This window comes from Toxotes jaculatrix, chromosome 12 (genome assembly GCF_017976425.1).
Source record: "Toxotes jaculatrix isolate fToxJac2 chromosome 12, fToxJac2.pri, whole genome shotgun sequence".
In the NCBI taxonomy this organism is placed as follows: Eukaryota; Metazoa; Chordata; class Actinopteri; family Toxotidae; genus Toxotes; species Toxotes jaculatrix.
The window spans coordinates 26,636,419-26,656,021 of NC_054405.1; the positions used below are offsets into that span (position 1 = coordinate 26,636,419).

Consider the following 19,603-nt stretch of genomic DNA (forward strand, 5'->3'; position numbering starts at 1 on the left):
TGTCCTCAGTTATGCTGTGGGTTATGCAGTTGTGCTGCGTTAATTATTTATTTATTGAGTACATTATATTTTACATTTTCTGTTTTTCCTCTACTGGTTTATTTTATTTTATTTTATTTTATTTTATTTATTAATTATTAATCAATCCATTTATTTATTTATAACTCCTACAACGCTTATGATTTCAAGCTGTCAACGCCACTCTGATTGGCTGAGGCAGCACGTCGTCATAACCCAACCAGTCAACGCCACTCTGATTGGCTGAGGCAGCACGTCGTCATAACCCAACCAGTAAACGCCATTCTGATTGGCCGAGGCAACACGCCAAACTTTTGGCGCGATTCGGCGAGTTTGATCCATCGTCTCTGATTTCAGCTCAACTGTGGAAGCAAGTGTCCGCTCGTTTCTGTTCAGCGAACATCAAAAACCACCGTTTTCCACTAAGCTGAAAGTAAGTTTGGTCAGTTTATTTTCATTTATGTATTTATAATGTTAGCAGGTTTAGCTTTGTTGTTTTAAACTATGTAAACCTGCTGTGATCAGCTAGCGTTAGCTAAACATTGGCCATAGTTAAAATGGAATAGGAGTTACTTTTGAAAAAGACCGTAGTGGTTAACAATATTCACGTTAGCTGAAGCTTTAACGTGAACAAGCATTGTTCGGTCGCTAAGTCACTGCTCACTAACCAGAGCTAGGCTGGTAGCTAACCTAAGCTAAATTTGCTAAGCTAGCTAAAAGAACAAGTTGCAAACTTTATATCTGGCGGCTCCCTCATGGCAGGAAACATGCTTTTTACATGCTAGCGAGCCGCGAAGATATAGGCAGGTGGTGATGTAGATGCATTAATCCAGTGTTGGTAGTGGAAACACAGGAAACAGATTTTTTTCTTACAAATATGGGGACTTGGTGTACGTGTGCTGTCTTTAAAGGTTAAACATAATATTTGAAGTTCACAAGTTAAAAGTGTTAAAAATGTAAAAGATGTGTTTTCCTTTAGTGCATAGAAATTGTATCAGAGTGAGTGTTCTGTACTTTTCTTAGTTTTCGATAACGGCGACAGAGTGAGCGCTCGTTCTGTTAATATTACAATTCATATCTTTGCCGCTCCGCTCCGCTGCTTCAGGCAGAGTTCGGTCAGTAACAGAGAGATGGGCTCGTAAAGTTGGTTCTTGTGGTCGCACACGTTTCATCCAGGGAACGTAAAGTCTGTGAGTATTGTATGTGTGTAGTTTGGTGTGTTTATTGTGTTGTGTTGTTAGCATTCTATGTTAGCAGCTACGGTACGAACGAGCTAAGCTGCGCATTAGAATAGAATTTTATTTTCCATTTGCACAGATACATTGCAGTACATGTGAATTGGAATTCCTGTGCATCCGTTCCCTGAGACAAGCTTACTAAAAGGTTTAAAGAATACAATAAAATAAGAAATAAATTAAAATGACCAAGAAATAAATGATACAAAGGAAGAGCAAGATAGTTATATCTAATTATTTAGTGGAGTTTGTTTGCTAGCCGCATTACATTTTGCGTAATGTCCTGTTGTTTAAGGTATTTGTGTATTTACGTAGTCACTGTATTTGTGCGTAAGTGTACGCGTGGTGCAGTGTGTGACTCCCTTAGTCTTTTTCTACTCGTGCAGATGGAATCATGAAGTTTGATGACACCTTATGAGGACTTCATAAGGATGAAGCAGAGAGGTGGGGGACACACAGCAGTCCCTCAGGACTGATGATCCACTGTGGAGAATGTTGTCTTCTTTTTTTGTATTCAGAATATTTGGTTCTGGTTGGATTTTACATCAAATCACATTCAGTTTACCAGTTTAATTTTTATTGTTTTATGTTTCTATTGTTGTATATTTGTTGTGGTACAGACCCGAGCAAGGTGAGCTTATTTGATCATTTTCATATTTTTATTTATTTTTATTTTTCTGTTACTGGTAGTTGTTGACAAACTGATTTGGTTTTGGCAGACAATGAAAAGTAAAGCATGTTGGCTTCAACCGATGAAGCAATGAGTTTGCAGGAAATTCAACAGAAGTCAGAAGCTTTATCAGTGACGTGTTTGTTCCAGTGATTCACAGAAATAAAGATGGAAATAAATGAGTGGGGATTGAATTGGTATTTATTGTAAACCTCTGTGTATAACTGCAGTCCCATGTGTTTCCAGAGGGTGGAGGACCTGTTTCCTGTACCAGTTCATTTTCCCGTAGCTTCGTGGCTCAGCAGCAGGTTTAAACTGGAAACACATCACACCTTTGTGCGTTTCCAGTTGCCACCTGCTGCTGAGACAATCAGATGAAGCTACAGGAAAATGAACTGGAACAGTGTGCCACCTTCTGAAATGGGACCACATAGTCTAGAAGCAGAATAAAAACATTGTCTAACATGAGTTTAAGTTTGACGTAGAAAAGACGTCCACAAGGACCACATTTGGACCACAATTAGCCCTGATTCAGAGGTCCTGTGGACGTCAATACTGGACGTTCGGTAGATGTCGGAAAAAAGACGTCATCTGGCATCAGTCTGCAGCTTCAGGGGACCAAGATCGGACGTTCAAAGACGACGTGGAAAAGACGTCGTCTTTGAATGTGTCTTTGCGCAGTGGGGAGTCTGAGGACAGAAGCGTTTACCTTCCTCTGCTCCACCTGTGGGACAGGTCCCGACACTGTCAGGATCAAAGAACCTCTGTGCGATTAACATGAAGCTCTAAAGTTTATGATGTCGTATTTTGGTGTGAAACTGTTCCTCGGTTTGTTAGAAGCTGTTTTACAACCAGAGCGAACACATGAAAACCTCAAACAGCTAAACCCTCCCACTCATCCCGGAAAATATCTGTCGCTCTAACCACAGGTGCTGCTGTGCACCTGGTCTCTGAGCACTGATTACATGTCAGACCTCACCTGATCTGAGTGCTGACACACTGACGTGTGTGTGATGTGTCATTTTACTGTCAGTTTAAAGGTTCTTGTTGATTTTTCATGCCTGTTTTTCTTTTTTCGGTTCCATTATCACAGAGTGAGAGAGCCACCTGAGCGAGCGAGCGAGCCACCTGAGCACCGACCTGATCATCTGCCTGCAGCCACCAACACACGTGGTCTAGCATCCTGCTTCCTATCAAAGTGCTGCAGGTGACACATTCTTGTTTTAAGATCCTGGTGTTTTTGATCGCTGGTTTTCAGAGAAACACAGAGAAGCTGTTCATCATCCTGCTGCTTTATTCTTTCATTCGTTAGGTTTGAACTGATCAGAACAATGTTAAACTTTTAAAAATACAATCACGATCAATAATAAAATCAATAAGAAACAACCTGAAAACTTGTTTTAGACAAATCTCCCAGCAAGGAGAGGAGGGGGGTCAGGGTCAGGGGGAGGAGCGTCTGGTCTGGGCAATCCAGGAGGCGAAGGCGGAGACTCGAGCGTAGACTCCTGGCCTCTGAGGACGCCCACAGCCAATCCCAAACGAGGTCACACCTGAGAGATGAAGTCACACCACTGGTCAGCTGACTGAGTGCTGGTTCCTCATTGGCTGTTGCATTTTGAAAATAAAAGGAACAGTTTGTGTTTCGGAGTGTTTGTAGTCAGTTTGCTGCCAGTTTTCACCAACATTTTCTGACTTTTCACTGAAAGTTTACAGCAGCGCTGCAGAAACATTTGAAGCTTCGATGGAATCGTGTTAACAGAACAAAGTCAGCTGTGCTGTGGTGTAACCTGAGACAGCAGCCTCACGCCCGTCACCTTTCCTGTGTGGATCATCTGCATGTGCAGGTGTAGCACAGGACGCACACTCACGTTCAACCTGTTTTCTAAATAGCATCATTCAAAAAATCTGTGTGTGTGAGAGAGAGAGACTCACCAATCTGAGTCCAGTGTCCATTGTCCAGACACATCAGTGGACCTCCAGAGTCGCCCTGGAAACAATGAACTGTTCAGTCAGAGCTCACTCTCACTTCCTCTGCACTAAAACACGAGTAGAATGTCTGAGACGTGATCCTGACAACACGCGTGGAGCTGAACTGACCCCTGACCCTTGTGCTTTGTTTGTGTCCCCTGCTGTCCTCAGGTGTGTGGACATCCAGGATAAAACACACCTGTGACAGGTTCGTTCTGCTGTCAGCAGCACCTGATCGGGATCAGTCACATGGTGGAAGTCAGGTGAGTAGTTACCTGACAGGAGTCGACCCCTCCCTCAGGGAACCCGGCACACAGCATACTGGAGGTGATGTTGTACTCAGGTAACTGATGCTGACACTGATCCTGACCCACCAGAGGAACCTCGGCCTCCTGGAGAACGTCAGGGAGAGAACCTGAGAGAGGGACGCAGCTACAGTGAGAGACGGTATCTGAAACACTGTGAGGTCTTTGTGTGTCCTCATGTCTCTGAGGTCTCTGATGTCTTTGTGTGTCCCACCCTGCTCAGCATCTCGTCCCCAACCAGCAATGAAACATGTTCTTCCTGGTGTGACGTCTTCAGCAGGTAAACACAGCGGCTGGATGGTCTCTGAAAAACACGTTACTCTTCATGTGTGTTGTAACAAAGGTGATTTAACCTGAACCCTGAGAGCCTCTGCATGTTTTTCCTTGAACCATCTCCTGGTTAAGCTGCTGTAGGCTTCTCTCCCTCCCTCTCCCTCCCTCTCTCCCCCCCTCCTCTCCTCTCCCTCCCTCTCTCCCCCCCTCCTCTCCTCTCCCTCCCTCTCCTCTCCCTCCCTCTCCTCCCTCTCCTCTCCTCCTCTCCCTCCCTCTCCCTCCCTCTCTCCCCCCCCTCCTCTCCTCTCCCTCCCTCTCCCCTCCCTCCCTCTCTCCCTCTCTCCCTCTCCTCTCCTTCTCCCTCTCCTCCCTCTCTCCCCCCCTCCTCTCCTCTCCCTCTCCTCCCTCCCTCTCTCCCCCCTCCTCTCCTCTCCCTCTCCTCCCTCCCTCTCTCCCCCTCCCTCCCTCTCCTCCCTCTCCCTCCCTCTCTCTCCTCTCCCTCTCCCTCCCTCTCTCCCCCCTCATCTCCTCTCCCTCTCCTCCCTCCCTCTCTCCCTCTCTCCCCCGCTCCTCTCCCTCTCCTCCCTCTCTCTCTCTCCCCCCCTCCTCTCCTCTCCCTCTCTCCCCCCTCCTCTCCTCTCCCTCTCCTCCCTCCCTCTCTCCCCCCTCCTCTCCTCTCCCTCTCTCCCTCTCTCCCTCCCTCTCCTCCCTCTCCCTCCCTCTCCCTCCCTCTCTCCCCCCCTCCTCTCCTCTCCCTCCCTCTCCTCTCCCTCCCTCTCCTCCCTCTCCCTCCCTCTCCCTCCCTCTCCCTCCCTCTCTCCCCCCCCTCCTCTCCTCTCCCTCCCTCTCCTCTCCCTCCCTCTCTCCCTCTCCTCCCTCCCTCCCTCTCTCCCTCTCTCCCTCTCCTCTCCTTCTCCCTCTCCTCCCTCTCTCCCCCCTCCTCTCCTCTCCCTCTCCTCCCTCCCTCTCTCCCCCCTCCTCTCCTCTCCCTCTCCTCCCTCCCTCTCTCCCCCTCCCTCCCTCTCCTCCCTCTCCCTCCCTCTCTCTCCTCTCCCTCTCCCTCCCTCTCTCCCCCCTCATCTCCTCTCCCTCTCCTCCCTCCCTCTCTCCCTCTCTCCCCCGCTCCTCTCCCTCTCCTCCCTCTCTCTCTCTCCCCCCCCTCCTCTCCTCTCCCTCTCCTCCCTCCCTCTCTCCCTCTCCTCTCCCTCTCCTCCCTCTCTCTCCTCTCCCTCTCCCTCCCTCTCTCCCCCCTCCTCTCCTCTCCCTCTCCTCCCTCCCTCTTCCTCTCCTCTCCCTCTCCTCCCTCTCCCTCCCTCTCTCTCCTCTCCCTCTCCCTCCTCTCCTCTCCTCTCCCTCTCCTTCCTCCCTCTCTCCCTCTCCTCTCCTTCTCCCTCTCCCCCCCCTCTCCCCCTCCCTCTCCTCCCTCCCGCTCCCTCTCCTCTCCCTCTCCTCCCTCTCCCTCCCTCTCTCTCCTCTCCCTCCCTCTCTCTCCTCTCCCTCTCCCTCCCTCTCTCCCCCCTCCTCTCCTCTCCCTCTCCCTCTCCTCTCCCTCTCCTCCCTCTCTCTCCTCTCCCTCTCCCTCCTCTCCTCTCCCTCTCCTCCCTCCCTCTCTCCCTCTCCTCTCCTTCTCCCTCCCCCCCCTCCCCTCCCCTCTCCTCCCTCCCTCTCCCTCTCCTCCCTCCCTCTCTCCCTCTCCTCTCCCTCTCCTCCCTCTCCCTCCCTCTCTCTCCTCTCCCTCTCCCTCCCTCTCTCCCCCTCCTCTCCTCTCCCTCTCCTCCCTCTCCCTCCCTCTCTCTCCTCTCCCTCTCCCTCCTCTCCTCTCCCTCTCCTCCCTCCCTCTCTCCCTCTCCCTCTCCTCTCCCTCTCCTCCCTCTCCCTCCCTCTCTCTCCTCTCCCTCCTCTCCCTCTCCTCCCTCCCTCTCCCTCCTCTCCTCTCCCTCTCCTCTCTCCCTCTCTCTCCTCTCCCTCCCTCTCTCCCCCCCCTCCTCTCCTCTCCCTCTCCTCCCTCCCTCTCTCCCTCTCCTCTCCCTCTCCTCCCTCCCTCTCTCCCTCTCCTCCCTCCCTCTCTCCCCCCCCTCCTCTCCTCTCCCTCTCCTCCCTCCCTCTCTCCCTCTCCTCTCCCTCTCCTCCCTCCCTCTCTCCCTCTCCTCCCTCCCTCCCTCTCTCCCCCCCTCCTCTCCTCTCCCTCTCCTCCCTCCCTCTCTCCCTCTCCTCTCCCTCTCCTCCCTCCCTCTCTCCCTCTCCTCCCTCCCTCCCTCTCTCCCTCCCTCTCCTCTCCTTCTCCCTCTCCTCCCTCTCTCCCCCCCTCCTCTCCTCTCCCTCTCCTCCCTCCCTCTCTCCCTCTCCTCTCCCTCTCCTCCCTCCCTCTCTCCCTCTCCTCCCTCCCTCCCTCTCTCCCTCCCTCTCCTCTCCTTCTCCCTCTCCTCCCTCTCTCCCCCCCTCCTCTCCTCTCCCTCTCCTCCCTCCCTCTCTCCCCTCTCCTCTCCCTCTCCTCCCTCCCTCCCTCTCTCCCTCCCTCTCCTCTCCTTCTCCCTCTCCTCCCTCTCTCCCCCCCTCCTCTCCTCTCCCTCTCCTCCCTCCCTCTCTCCCTCTCCTCCCTCCCTCCCTCTCTCCCTCTCCTCTCCTTCTCCCTCTCCTCCCTCTCTCCCCCCCTCCTCTCCTCTCCCTCTCCTCCCCTCCTCTCCTCTCCCTCTCCTCCCTCCCTCTCTCCCTCTCCTCTCCCTCTCCTCCCTCCCTCCCTCTCTCCCTCTCCTCCCTCCCTCCCTCTCTCCCTCTCCTCTCCTTCTCCCTCTCCTCCCTCTCTCCCCCCCTCCTCTCCTCTCCCTCTCCTCCCTCCCTCTCTCCCTCTCCTCTCCCTCTCCTCCCTCTCCCTCCATCACAGATTAAATCTGTTCTGACTGATGTGAACTCAGTTGCTGCTGGTTGAACGTTGTGTTGTGTTTGTCATGTTTGTGTGTCTGCCTTCCTGTGTGTTGTTACTGACGGGTGAAGCTTATTGGCTGCTGCAGGTGCATCATGGCGACGTCAGCCTGTTTGCTTTGTCTGTTGTACTGTTTGTTGATGACGATGCGATCGACTCGTCGGGTCTGAACGTCCATAGAGTTCGTGTCACTGTGAGAGTGAAGGCCGAGCACGGCCGACCAGGACTCCAGGTGAACGTTCTTCCTGCGGAGAAGGAGCCAGATTTACTGTATGTCTCCATGTCCCTGTGTGGACAACTGTTGGACAAACAACAAAACCACAGAAACAGAAGAGCCCATCGTGCCTGTGCTGCACGAGCTTCATCATCATCATCACGTCATCAGCAGCAAAATAATGTGGAAGAAGATGTGACGACACCACCTTCAGCTTTTTCACACCAATCACATGATACATGAACTCACTTCATGTCCTCCAAGGTTTTGAACTTGAACTATTTTTGGAATTTGAGCTTTTTGAAAGTGTCCAATCAGATCAGAGACGAGCAGGAAGCTGAGACGCCGAGGAAAGTTTCAGAGAAACGGCTCAGAGCGCTGCAGGTCAGTAACATTTACATGTAGTAATATTTCATCCTTATTCAACATGTTACTGCAAAACAAAGTCAGTATAAATTAATTAGATAGATGGATAGATAGGTAGAGAGCTGTTTGTTATAGAGAGAAGACATTCCTCTGTCTTTGATGATCCATGATATCCTGTGTTATTATGTGACATGTGATCGGTCATGTGAGTCTCTCACCCGTAGACGCAGTGTGCAGCTGTCAGCAGCCAATCGCTGCCAATCACTGAGGCGCCGCACACATGACGCCCCCGCCACTGCAGAGACACGATCCACGGCCACGCCCCCTTCACTGCATCAGCCCCGCCCACCACCCGGGCCACACCTGACAGGTATCAACACAACACTCACTCACACACTGCACTGAAGCCGACACCAGCAGGAATCCAAACTAAAAAAACAGAAGTGATTTTCTTACCTTGACCAGGTTTCCTCTCTTCTGATTGGCTCATCTCTCCTGTGATGTTAGCGACTTGACGAACTCCACAAGCTAAAACACGCAGAGGCTCGGTCAGTCGTCACCGATCAAACATATCTGTTCACTCGTCCTGACACCGTCGTTCAGATGAATTTTAACGCTCAGAGTTTGAGTGCAGCGTACTCACGGTGGTTATCACAGCTCAGAGCGATCACTTCCTCACTGACGCACACCTCACTGTAAAAACACAATGTGTTCACTGCTGCTCCTGACATTTTAGTTCTGTTTTCAGTCAGTGTCCTGGTTCCGGTTCTGGTTGTAATTCTATGTTTTTGGCACAGATCCAGTTAAAGGGGCAGATTCAGGAATTTATTTTTTTTTGAAAATCATTTTCTTCAACATTGCTTGAGAGAACTTTTCACCTCGACAGAAGTCTGTGCTCTGCTGAGTTCCACTCAGGTTCTGGTTCTGGAGCTGTCGTCAGGGTTCTGTTGCTGTCTGGTTGTAGTTACAGCTTTAGTTTTGGTTTTGTAGTTTTGGTTCTGATTCTGGTTCTAGCTAAGGTTCTGGGCTCTAATACCTGATATTGCTTTTATTTATAGTTCTAGTTCTGGTTCTGGTTCTGGTCCCAGTCCACAGTACCTGACAGTGGTTTCCAGTGTCCCGTTGCTGGTAACTGTGATGGTTGTAAACGGTGAATCTTGGGGCAGAGCTGGCAGCGGCGAGGCTGTCCCAGACCTGCAGAGTCCAAACCAGAAGCCAGTCTGGAGATGAAACTTCAGAATCTGAGTTACCTGTAACCTGCATGGACAGGTGAGTGTTACCTGTATCCCAAGTACTGACAGGTGAAATCAGACAGGTGAGAGCTCCAGGTGTCAGAACACACAGTGAACAGAGCAGAGACCAGTCGAAACTGGAGACGACTCGAACCGTTCACCTGCAACACAACTAACACACAAACGCACAGAGCTGACACAGCGTGCGTGAGCGGTCTTCCTCCTCAGGTGTCTCTGTGTGGACACCTGAACGTCTCATCTGTCTCTTCACATGTCCAGTTTACAGTCGTAAAACCAGTAATGACACAGTGTAATAACAACACAATGTAAGGACACAGTGTAGTGACACAATGTAACAAACTGACGTAACACCTGAGCAGGTAATGATCTGATAAAAGATGCTGAGCCTGAGTTTTATATTGTGTGTCCTGTATGATGAATGATAAAGGAAAGCAACACAACAACACAACAACAACACAATACCACAACAACAGGATTAGATGTGATGCGCAGATGAGACAGTGCAGTGTGGACGTGGTGTCCTTCACTGTGAACGAACAAAGACAGAAGAGTGAAGTCGGTCTCACCACAGTCGGCTTCATCAGAGGCATCGGGGCAATCAACCACAGCATCGCACTGACCGTTACCATGGATACAACTTCCTGCCTGACACTGGAATTGACCGGCTGCACACGGAGCTTTTCACAAGCCACACAGCCCATCACAATCAATAATCAATAATACAAATCAATAATGCTGTTTCTGTTTTGACAAACAAAAGTCAGATCTCACCTGGTGACCCCAGGCCGACCCCAGAGGTGAAGTTGGCTCTGAATCCTCGGCCGTGACCCGATTTGTCAGTAAAGAACCATACTGTCATCTGATTGGTTGTTGAGAACAAGTCGTGGGCGGGGCCATCACTACCAGTGAGGATAGCTGGAAAAAAACAACAAACTGACCAATCACAGCCACAGGTGCGTGAGGCAGAAGCTGAAAAGGATTATGGGCCAAACAGCACCTCACCCAGTGAGACAGAGTTAGGCCCCACCCCGTCCCGCACCTCCACCACGTCAAAGGCTTCTTCGACATCAAAGTCCAGGAAGTGGAGCTGGATGTTTCGACCCTCCACAGCGTGCAGAGTCCACTGACCTGCAGCAGCAGAGGATACTGGGTAATTCACAGCATCAGCAACACACAAGTGACAGGTGAGGTGCAAAACAACAGATAAACCGTTCCAGGTCAAATCGGGGATCAGTGGATTCGTAAACACGTCTGAAATTTAAATTCATAGAATCATCTCTCCTCCGTTCATCCCTCCATCACATGGGCTGAAGACAGAAAGTAAAGTTCGTGCCAACGTTCGTCCACATGACATGGAACTGGAAACAGTCAGAAAACTGAGAAACTTTCTGCTGCTGAAACTCAGACTCTTCAATGGATCGTCCCTCGTCCACATTTAGGGAACAGCGCAGACGACCTGACAAAGACTGAGGGGAACACACAGACTTTATTCCACGGTTAGGGTCAGGCTAATCCTAACCCTTCTACTCACACTGAGCCTTGTTCCCATAGGATTGTGGGTAGTTTGGTGAGCTGAAGGTGGAGTTTGGCTCCCAGAGATCAAAGGGTCCGCCACAGTCAGCTGAGCCAATCAGAGCAGAGGAGGCAGAGTCACATTGAATCCAGATCACAGGTTAATGTCTGACCCACAGCACTGATTCACACACACACACACACACACACACGCTGCACAGAAGCTAACAGATAACGTGTGGAAATGAATCATTCATAAAACTGAGCACTTTGAAATGTTTAAGTAAATTTATCAATGAAAAGAAAACAAATGTTTATTAATATAAAAATTGATGTAAATAGAATTTCACAGTGAAGATCAAAGCACTGTAATAATGACTAACTCTGCTAATAAACACATCAACATGAATATTTGTGTAAATATGTAAACGCGTATATTTAATATTGTTAAAATGCAAACGTGTATTTTAATACTGAGGGGGCGTGGTCTGAGTTGCACCTGGTATTGGGGGCGTCGTCGTCGGAGGCGGTACATTGGTTGGTTCAGGGGGGGCGGGGCCGCAGTGATCTGCAGTCAGTGTGATGTCATCCAGACCAATGTCGTTCCTCATCCCTCCTTTCTTCAGAGCTTCAAACACCACCTGCAGAGGTCAGAGGTCACTCAGCAGTCCATCACTTTTTGAAGAGGATCAATGAATTGATGACGCTGCAGATTTCCTGTGTGATGTCACAGACCCTGGCCTCAGCCGTCAGGTTGAGGGTCACCTGGCCGTAGTTCCAGTTGTCACCATAGTTACCGTCTCTCTGGAACAACAGGGTAACATCTGGTTCAGGCTGAGATGGAGACAAGTGCAGCAGCAGGACCTGGAGACGGTGGACGTCCTCTCCGAACATGTGGTACCTGCACACAAACACACAGCTGTTTGTTTACATGTGTACTGAGTGAATATGATGTTTGTATGAAGAGTGAACCTTCAGTTTATTAACGGTGCAGTGTGTGGCTGTGTGTCTGTGTGTGTGCGTCTGTGTGTGTGCGTGTGCGTGTGTGACGCTGCTGCGTCATGTTTACATTGTGGTTGTTTACATGTTCCAGTTGTTTACCAGAAGCTCAGACACATGGCGTGTTTGGTTGGAGGCAGAGGGAGGCTGTGGATCCTGAAGCTCTTTAGCCATTGGCCGGGACTCAAAGGTGTGACGATGTAGAAACCTGACAGAGATCAGCACCAACGATCAGTTCTGCTGATGCTGAAACAGGAAGTGACACGTTTCCTTCAGACATCATGCATCGAACCCACCTGAGCTGTTACCCAGAGTGTGGTCGACGCTCGGGCCAGTCAGCGGCGGAAATGTGGCACCGCTGATTCGAATCCATTGTCCGTCATCGTGGTCTTGCTGCTGCCTCCAGAAACACGTGCCCTGCTCAAAGGTGCAGGTCAGCTTCTCCTCACCTGCACAGAGAGCGACAGTCAGTCACAGCACAGCTCTCTGCGGCTCTGTTACTCTGCTGTGAGGCGTTACTGGAGAGGCCGGACGTGTTGACGGCAACGTAGGTGGCGCGGAACCCTGGCAGGTTGTTGACATCATCAGAGAGGAACTCCACAGTCGATTGGTCGGAGAGCAGCCACACGATCCCAGGAGGGGCGGAGCCTGAGAGCTCAGCTGCAAATCACATCAACTCGTCAGATAAAGTGTGTTCAGGTGTTGATCCATGGGACCTGGATCCTGATCCTGATCCAGCTGCAGGACCTGGATCAGGATCCAGCTCTGAACGTCACACACACACTCCACTCACACATGACATCACACGTGTGTGTGTGCGTGTGCGTGTGCGCGCAGCTTCACCTGTCAGCACTTTGTCAGGTCCAGCTCCTTCATACAGTCTCAGAGTGTCGATGTTTTCTTCTGTAACAAACTGATGGAAACTGATCTGAACCGAGAGGCTGGAACCCGCTCTGAGAACAGGAGGCAGCAACACTGTCACTGTGTGTGTGTCACTGTGTGTGTGTGTCACTGTGTGTGTGTGTCACTGTGTGTGTGTCACTGTGTGTGTGTGTCACTGTGTGTGTCACTGTGTGTGTGTCACTGTGTGTGTGTCACTGTGTGTGTGTCACTGTGTGTGTGTGTCACTGTGTGTGTGTGCCACTGTGTGTGTGCCACTGTGTGTGTCACTGTGTGTGCCACTGTGTGTGTCACTGTGTGTGTGTCACTGTGTGTGTGTCACTGTGTGTGTGTGTCACTGTGTGTGTGTCACTGTGTGTGTGTGTCACTGTGTGTGTGTGTCACTGTGTGTGTGTCACTGTGTGTGTGTCACTGTGTGTGTGTGTCACTGTGTGTGTGCCACTGTGTGTGTCACTGTGTGTGCCACTGTGTGTGTCACTGTGTGTGTCACTGTGTGTGCCACTGTGTGTGTCACTGTGTGTGTGTGCCACTGTGTGTGTGCCACTGTGTGTGTCACTGTGTGTGCCACTGTGTGTGTCACTGTGTGTGTGTGTCACTGTGTGTGTGTCACTGTGTGTGTGTCACTGTGTGTGTGTGTCACTGTGTGTGTGCCACTGTGTGTGTCACTGTGTGTGCCACTGTGTGTGCCACTGTGTGTGTCACTGTGTGTGCCACTGTGTGTGTCACTGTGTGTGTGTGCCACTGTGTGTGTGCCACTGTGTGTGTCACTGTGTGTGCCACTGTGTGTGTCACTGTGTGTGTGTGTCACTGTGTGTGTGTGTCACTGTGTGTGTGTCACTGTGTGTGTGTCACTGTGTGTGTGTGCCACTGTGTGTGTGCCACTGTGTGTGTGCCACTGTGTGTGTGTGTCACTGTGTGTGTGTGTCACTGTGTGTGTGTGCCACTGTGTGTGTGTCACTGTGTTTGTGCCACTGTGTGTGTCACTGTGTGTGCCACTGTGTGTGTCACTGTGTGTGTGTCACTGTGTGTGTGTCACTGTGTGTGTGTGTCACTGTGTGTGTGTGTCACTGTGTGTGCCACTGTGTGTGTCACTGTGTGTGTGTGTCACTGTGTGTGTGTCACTGTGTGTGTGTCACTGTGTGTGTGTGCCACTGTGTGTGTGTCACTGTGTGTGTCACTGTGTGTGTGTGTCACTGTGTGTGTGTGTCACTGTGTGTGTGTGTGTCACTGTGTGTCACTGTTTGTCACTGTGTGTGTGTCACTGTGTGTGTGTCACTGTGTGTGTGTGCCACTGTGTGTGTGTCACTGTGTGTGTGTGTGTGTCACTGTGTGTGTCACTGTGTGTGTCACTGTGTGTGTGTGCCACTGTGTGTGTGTCACTGTGTGTCACTGTGTGTGTCACTGTGTGTGTCACTGTGTGTGTCACTGTGTGTGTGTCACTGTGTGTCACTGTGTGTCACTGTGTGTGTGTCACTGTGTGTGTGTGTCACTGTGTGTGTGTGTGTCACTGTGTGTGTGTCACTGTGTGTGTGTCACTGTGTGTGTCACTGTGTGTGTCACTGTGTGTGTGTGTGTGTCACTGTGTGTGTGTGTGTCACTGTGTGTGTCACTGTGTGTGTGTGTGTCACTGTGTGTGTGTGTCACTGTGTGTGTGTGTCACTGTGTGTGTGTCACTGTGTGTGTGTCACTGTGTGTGTCACTGTGTGTGTGTGTCACTGTGTGTGTGTGTCACTGTGTATGTCACTGTGTGTGTGTGTCACTGTGTGTGTGTGCCACTGTGTGTGTGTGCCACTGTGTGTGTGTCACTGTGTGTGTGTGTCAGTGTGTGTGTGTCACTGTGTGTGTGTTTTTGTGTTCAGTGTGTGTTGTTGTGTGTTCAGCGTGTATTGTGTTGTTGTGTGTTCAGTGTGTGTGTGTCACTGTGTGTGTCACTGTGTGTGTGTGCCACTGTGTGTGTGTCACTGTGTGTGTGTCACTGTGTGTGTCACTGTGTGTGTGCCACTGTGTGTGTGTGTGTGTCACTGTGTGTGTGCCACTGTGTGTGTGTGCCACTGTGTGTGTGTCACTGTGTGTGTGTCACTGTGTGTGTGTTTTTGTGTTCAGTGTGTGTTGTTGTGTGTTCAGCGTGTATTGTGTTGTTGTGTGTTCAGTGTGTGTTGTTGTGTGTTGTGTGTTCAGCGTGTATTGTGTTGTTGTGTGTTCAGCGTGTGTTGTTGTGTGTTGTGTGTTCAGCGTGTATTGTGTTGTTGTGTGTTCAGTGTGTGTTGTTGTGTGTTGTGTGTTCAGCGTGTATTGTGTTGTTGTGTGTTCAGCTTGTGTTGTTGTGTGTTCAGCGTGTGGTGTTGTGTGTTGTGTTGTTGTGTGTTCAGCGTGTGTTGTGTTGTGTGTTCAGCGTGTGTTTTTGTGTGTTGTGTTGTTGTGTGTTCAGCGTGTGTTGTGTTGTTGTGTGTTCAGCGTGTGTTGTGTTGTTGTGTGTTCAGCGTGTGTTGTTGTGTTGTTGTGTGTTCAGCGTGTGTTGTGTTGTTGTGTGTTCAGCGTGTGTTTTTGTGTGTTGTGTTGTTGTGTGTTCAGCGTGTGTTGTGTTGTTGTGTGTTCAGCGTGTGTTTTTGTGTGTTGTGTTGTTGTGTGTTCAGCGTGTGTTGTGTTGTTGTGTGTTCAGCGTGTGTTGTTGTGTGACCTGATGATCCAGCGACAGAAGCTGTTGTCGTCGTACGTTTCAGAAATGTGCGATGAACTGAACGAACCGCTCGGCCCTGTCAGCACGAACTGTCCGTCACACGATGTTGCTATGGAGATAAGAGTGATGACATCATCAGGTAGGTGTATCCTTTGGTATCACCTGACACGCCTGAGATGTGCTGATAACAGATCGTGTTAAACACTTCACTAAATATTTATAATGAATATTAATAAATATTTTCTAACACGAATCAGTTTTTATGTTTTTGAAACAAACTGTTCATATAAACAATCAGCGACCACAGCGAGCGGCGTCTTCGTCAGAGGCGTCGGGACAGTCATCGACTCCATCACAGAACCGATTGATCGGAACACACGTCAGCGCGTCAGCACAGGGTTTGTGATGAGGAGGACACGTCACTGTGGAGAGAGACGCCGATCAATATCAGCTACCTTTAGGACGACACACGGAGACACCTGAGTTCCTCCTCACCTGCCGTAGGTGTGACAGTCGGCGGCGCAGCCGTCGTCTTGTCTGGTTTCTCTGTAAGAAACGTTTCAGTCACAGTTTCAGCCACAGTTTCAGCTGCTGCTGTTTTTACAGACTGAACATGATCGATGCTGCGTTTCATTTAATCAGATCTGAGCTTCGGTCTGGATTCATCCGTTCTAAACCAGTGGCTTCCAGTCTGATCGGATCGGCTTTTACACGACGTCTCTGATGATTGATCAGGTTTCCAGAGCAGTGGTGTCGGTTCAGCACCTGGTTCATTAATGTTGGAAAAACAAAGTCTGATCACCGACACAAACCGTGGAGGACGTCTGATTTTCACTGACAGTGTTGGTTTCATGTCTCCTCCCTCAGGACGTTCACCTGCAGAGAGTGAGGGTGGGCGTGGCGGCGGCGGACACTGTGACCTCAGCCTGTGGTTTGGATGTGTATGTTCCATCCGTAATGCAGCTTGATTAACTAACCTGACCTCAGCGTGACCTCACTGTGACCTCACAGTTACCTGTGATGTGAATGCTGTTTCTGTCAATCACCAGTCCTCCTCTCTCTGTGTCCTGAAGCCCCGCCCCCAGCTGATGCTCCGCCTCCTTCGCATCGATCAGCTGATTGAAGCACAGGTCAAAGGTCACGGCCACGCTGCCCCGACTGAGAACACAAATGAATAACAGCTGTCACCTCATCAATCAGATTATCAGCAGAACGTGTCATCTCGTGTCAGCCTCTGAGCAAACAATCAATCGGTCGATTGATCAGTTAATCAATGGAAGATCAAACAGCTGCTGCTGCTTATTGGGATGAAAATGCTTAGTCAGCAGATCATTGATCAGTGATGGTGTGATTGACCCTTTGATCAGCTCTGTCACTGAGATGGAACTGATGAATCAGTTGATGATTGATCAGTTCTGATGTAATTTATTATTTTATTGGTATTGACGATCAGACATCGGACCTGAAGTGTGACACCTGACAGGACCTGTAGAGCCGGTGGAGCTCCGTGTGGCCGAACGCCTCGGACACCTGTTGGCCAATCACAGGTCAGACATGATGTCATGAAATGTGAGGGAAGTGATCGGGTCAGTATCGATCACAGAGACGATGCTTCGAACGTCACGTTCACATTAAAACACCGACACTGAGCCACTTCCCTGTAGTCTTTCAAAATAAAAGCTGAATCTGCCCATTCTTTTTCAAAGTAAAAGCACGTGATCTCACCAGCTGCTGGACGTCAAAGGCCAGAGACTTAAACTGCAGACTGCTGGAGTTCCTCAGCTCCTCAGAGAACACGGCTCCCTCTGTGATCACCATCCGCCCGCTCAGCACCGCAGACGCACCGCCACCTTGGCACCAAACAACCGTATGAGCTCCTCCATGTTTTACCAACGCAGCTGCACCCGTCTGAGGTTCTGCCAGACAGTTCACCTTCGTCCAAAAGTCTCTGCAGACCAGTGATGGCTGTTTCAGTTTGATGAAGGTCAGAGACTCACCAGGTGTCACAGTGAGGAAATAATGTCTGGTTATGTTTTGTCCTGTGAATTCTGCTTTTATTTTGTAATCTGTTCTCCCTTTGTGTTTCAGGTAGCTCGCCCTTCCTCTCGTGTTCCTGCCAGCCTGATTGTTTCCACCTGTTCCCCATTACCTAGTGTCCATATATTGTCTGCGTCTCTTTGTCCTGTGCCAGTTGGTCCTGTCTCGATAGAACCAGCGTTTCCCTCGTCCTGTCAGGTCCTGTTTGGTTCTTCAGTCCATTGTCTTGTTTTGTTGGTGCTTTGTTTGGTTTATTTTATAATCTAGTCTTTTTCCTCGCTGACAGTGATTTTGTGTTTTTGTAGTCTTTTATTTTTGTTGCCTTTTTGCCATGAGTGATTTTTATTTTTAATATAAAGACTCTTATTTTGAACTCCTTGCTCAGTTGTGACACCAGATGATAACGATCCGACCAATCACTGAGCACTGCACAGGCCTTTAGGATGAAGGTAGAACGTCTTCAAGAACCTCAGGCAGATCCAGATGCATTAGTTTAGCACTTAGAAATTCTGTGACCTGAATGATGAAGAGTCTTCACAGACAACATTAGTATTGATTAATGATATTCTGTTCTGATCAGTTTAGTAAAAGCAGATGTTCAGTTACCTTCAGGCTTCAGGCTGATCCACGAAACTATGATCAGTCCAACACAACAGATCAGAAGAAGAGAGGAAATGATGCTGAGGCGAAACTCCAGAGACGACAGACGCCGCGTCATGTTTCCAGCTGCAGGGAACGATACTCGATCAATAACTCAGTCAATAAACCACAACAGTAAATATCTGTTCGCTGTCTGTCAGTCTCTCTCTGCTCAGAGAGGATCTGTGTGACTCTGGATTTACAGCTGCACAGTTCCACAGAAGGTCTGTGTCCGGGTGACACAGTAAAGTCCACACCTGCGTCTCAGGTGAGACCACTGAAACTGTCCTATTTTAAAGGCAACTGATTCCACTTCCTGTCGGCACAGAACATGAGTCAGCATGAATTGGTTTACCTGCTGCAGACCTGAGATCAGCTGCTGTTTGCTGTTAGTGTCTGTGGTTTTGGGATCAGGAACAGAGCGACTGTCTTTGCTCTCTGACTGAATCTGATCTGTGATCAGCTTTTATGGAGCGGAAAATGAAAATGATCAATTGCTCGTTATCGGAGCTGCAGCTGATAAAAATCAGTTATGATGTTTCTGCTGCTGCAAACATGTTCAGTGAGTGTGATGACTCAGCAAAAACCAAAGTCCAAAACTGATACGAGTGACTTCCTGTCAGCGTTAATGACTTCACCTGTCAATCAAACATTAGTAACGTGACCACCTGAGGAACATTTTCACAGGAAAGTAAAGTGATAGTTACCTGTGAGTGACACGTCGTCGGCACACCTGAGACTCATGAAACGCTTCAGGAACGCTCACACACACGACCTCACAGATGTTTTACTGTGACATCAGAGCTCACCTGCAGCTCACCTGTATGTGTCTGAGCTGCTGCTGACAGGACGTATCTGATCAACTGATTAATGAGGCTCATAAACAAACCAATCATCTGGATGACGTGCTCCATGCTTTATGACCCACAGTGCAGAGCTGGGCGGAGCCTTGGTGAACGTGAACGTTGATTAATCCTACGCTCTGAAAATCACACGTGATCAGGCTGATCCCAGAGCAGCTGCTACGTCGCTCAGAGCAGGAGCAGTGATCAGAAACTGATCCCTGATCAGGCTGATCCCAGAGCAGCTGCTACGTCGCTCAGAGCAGGAGCAGTGATCAGAAACTGATGGCCTGAAACACACACTGCAGTCAGTGCTACAGCTGACAGCACAGACAGAACCACAGACAGCATTAGTTATTATTATTAGTCTTTTTAATTATTACGATTGATTTTGACGATGATGATGATGATTCTTCTTCTTATTCTCAGTGTCCATCTTCCTGAGGAAGGACCTGCAGTCAGCACGGTGTCCTCAGGTAACTGACACAGTGCTACTGTCCACACACACACACACACACACACACACACCTTCACTCATTCATCACCAAACCAACTTTATGTTTCTTGTTTATCAGAATCTAAAGTCCAGAGGCAGTAAACCTGTCAGGTAATCTGCTTTGATCTGGCCCCGCCCCCTGCAGGTACAAAAGCTTTACCTGTGGCACAGCTGAAGAGGCTGGAAACACAAATTAAATATCTGCAAATTAAAAACTGTGAATGATCATTTGTTAAACGTTTCCCTTTAATAATCTTTACATAAAGACATGAACTGGTT

General features: G+C 49.5%; 1 protein-coding gene and 3 long non-coding RNA genes across 5 annotated transcripts; 3 read left to right on the top strand and 1 right to left on the bottom strand.

Moving 5' to 3' along the window:
- The first annotated feature begins 370 nt into the window (after positions 1 to 370).
- Positions 371 to 2,085, top strand: LOC121190518. Its single transcript, XR_005894998.1, has 3 exons — positions 371 to 451; positions 1,124 to 1,208; positions 1,640 to 2,085. It is a non-coding gene; the product is annotated as an uncharacterized LOC121190518 (long non-coding RNA).
- A 931-nt stretch (positions 2,086 to 3,016) lies between these two features.
- On the top strand, positions 3,017 to 4,646 carry LOC121190520. Its single transcript, XR_005894999.1, has 3 exons — positions 3,017 to 3,130; positions 4,063 to 4,154; positions 4,269 to 4,646. It is a non-coding gene; the product is annotated as an uncharacterized LOC121190520 (long non-coding RNA).
- On the bottom strand, positions 3,285 to 18,070 carry tmprss15 (transmembrane serine protease 15). Its single transcript, XM_041051320.1, has 27 exons — positions 17,954 to 18,070; positions 17,036 to 17,160; positions 16,773 to 16,840; positions 16,326 to 16,468; positions 15,806 to 15,856; positions 15,613 to 15,732; positions 15,311 to 15,419; positions 12,577 to 12,686; positions 12,253 to 12,393; positions 12,030 to 12,182; positions 11,836 to 11,941; positions 11,470 to 11,635; positions 11,234 to 11,375; positions 10,754 to 10,843; positions 10,225 to 10,350; positions 9,994 to 10,137; positions 9,789 to 9,899; positions 9,250 to 9,373; positions 9,068 to 9,163; positions 8,613 to 8,662; positions 8,426 to 8,497; positions 8,188 to 8,332; positions 7,453 to 7,634; positions 4,411 to 4,500; positions 4,167 to 4,306; positions 3,856 to 3,910; positions 3,285 to 3,473 (listed from the first exon to the last, which is right to left on the bottom strand). Exons 1-27 carry the CDS (start codon positions 18,063 to 18,065, stop codon positions 3,364 to 3,366), a joined length of 3,081 nt encoding a protein of 1,026 aa, XP_040907254.1. The 5' UTR covers positions 18,066 to 18,070; the 3' UTR covers positions 3,285 to 3,363.
- Positions 15,988 to 18,081, top strand: LOC121190517. Of its 2 annotated transcripts, none has more exons than XR_005894996.1 (3): positions 15,988 to 16,857; positions 17,017 to 17,294; positions 17,399 to 18,081. It is a non-coding gene; the product is annotated as an uncharacterized LOC121190517 (long non-coding RNA). The 2 variants fall into 2 exon arrangements; XR_005894997.1 differs by having other exon boundaries at positions 15,988 to 16,251; positions 16,384 to 17,294.
- The last annotated feature ends 1,522 nt before the right edge of the window (positions 18,082 to 19,603 follow it).

What these genes read in the sequence shown, in the direction of transcription:
- tmprss15 (XM_041051320.1), bottom strand. Translation starts at nt 18,065, where the DNA reads ATGACGCGGCGTCTGTCGTCTCTGGAGTTTCGCCTCAGCATCATTTCC. An exon ending in TTCTGTCGCTGGATCATCAG is followed by an intron (nt 12,687 to 15,310) that starts GTCACACAACAA and finishes TCCTGTTCTCAG; the next exon opens with AGCGGGTTCCAGCCTCTCGG. An exon ending in CTATGGGAACAAGGCTCAGT is followed by an intron (nt 10,351 to 10,753) that starts GTGAGTAGAAGG and finishes CTGCTGCTGCAG; the next exon opens with GTCAGTGGACTCTGCACGCT.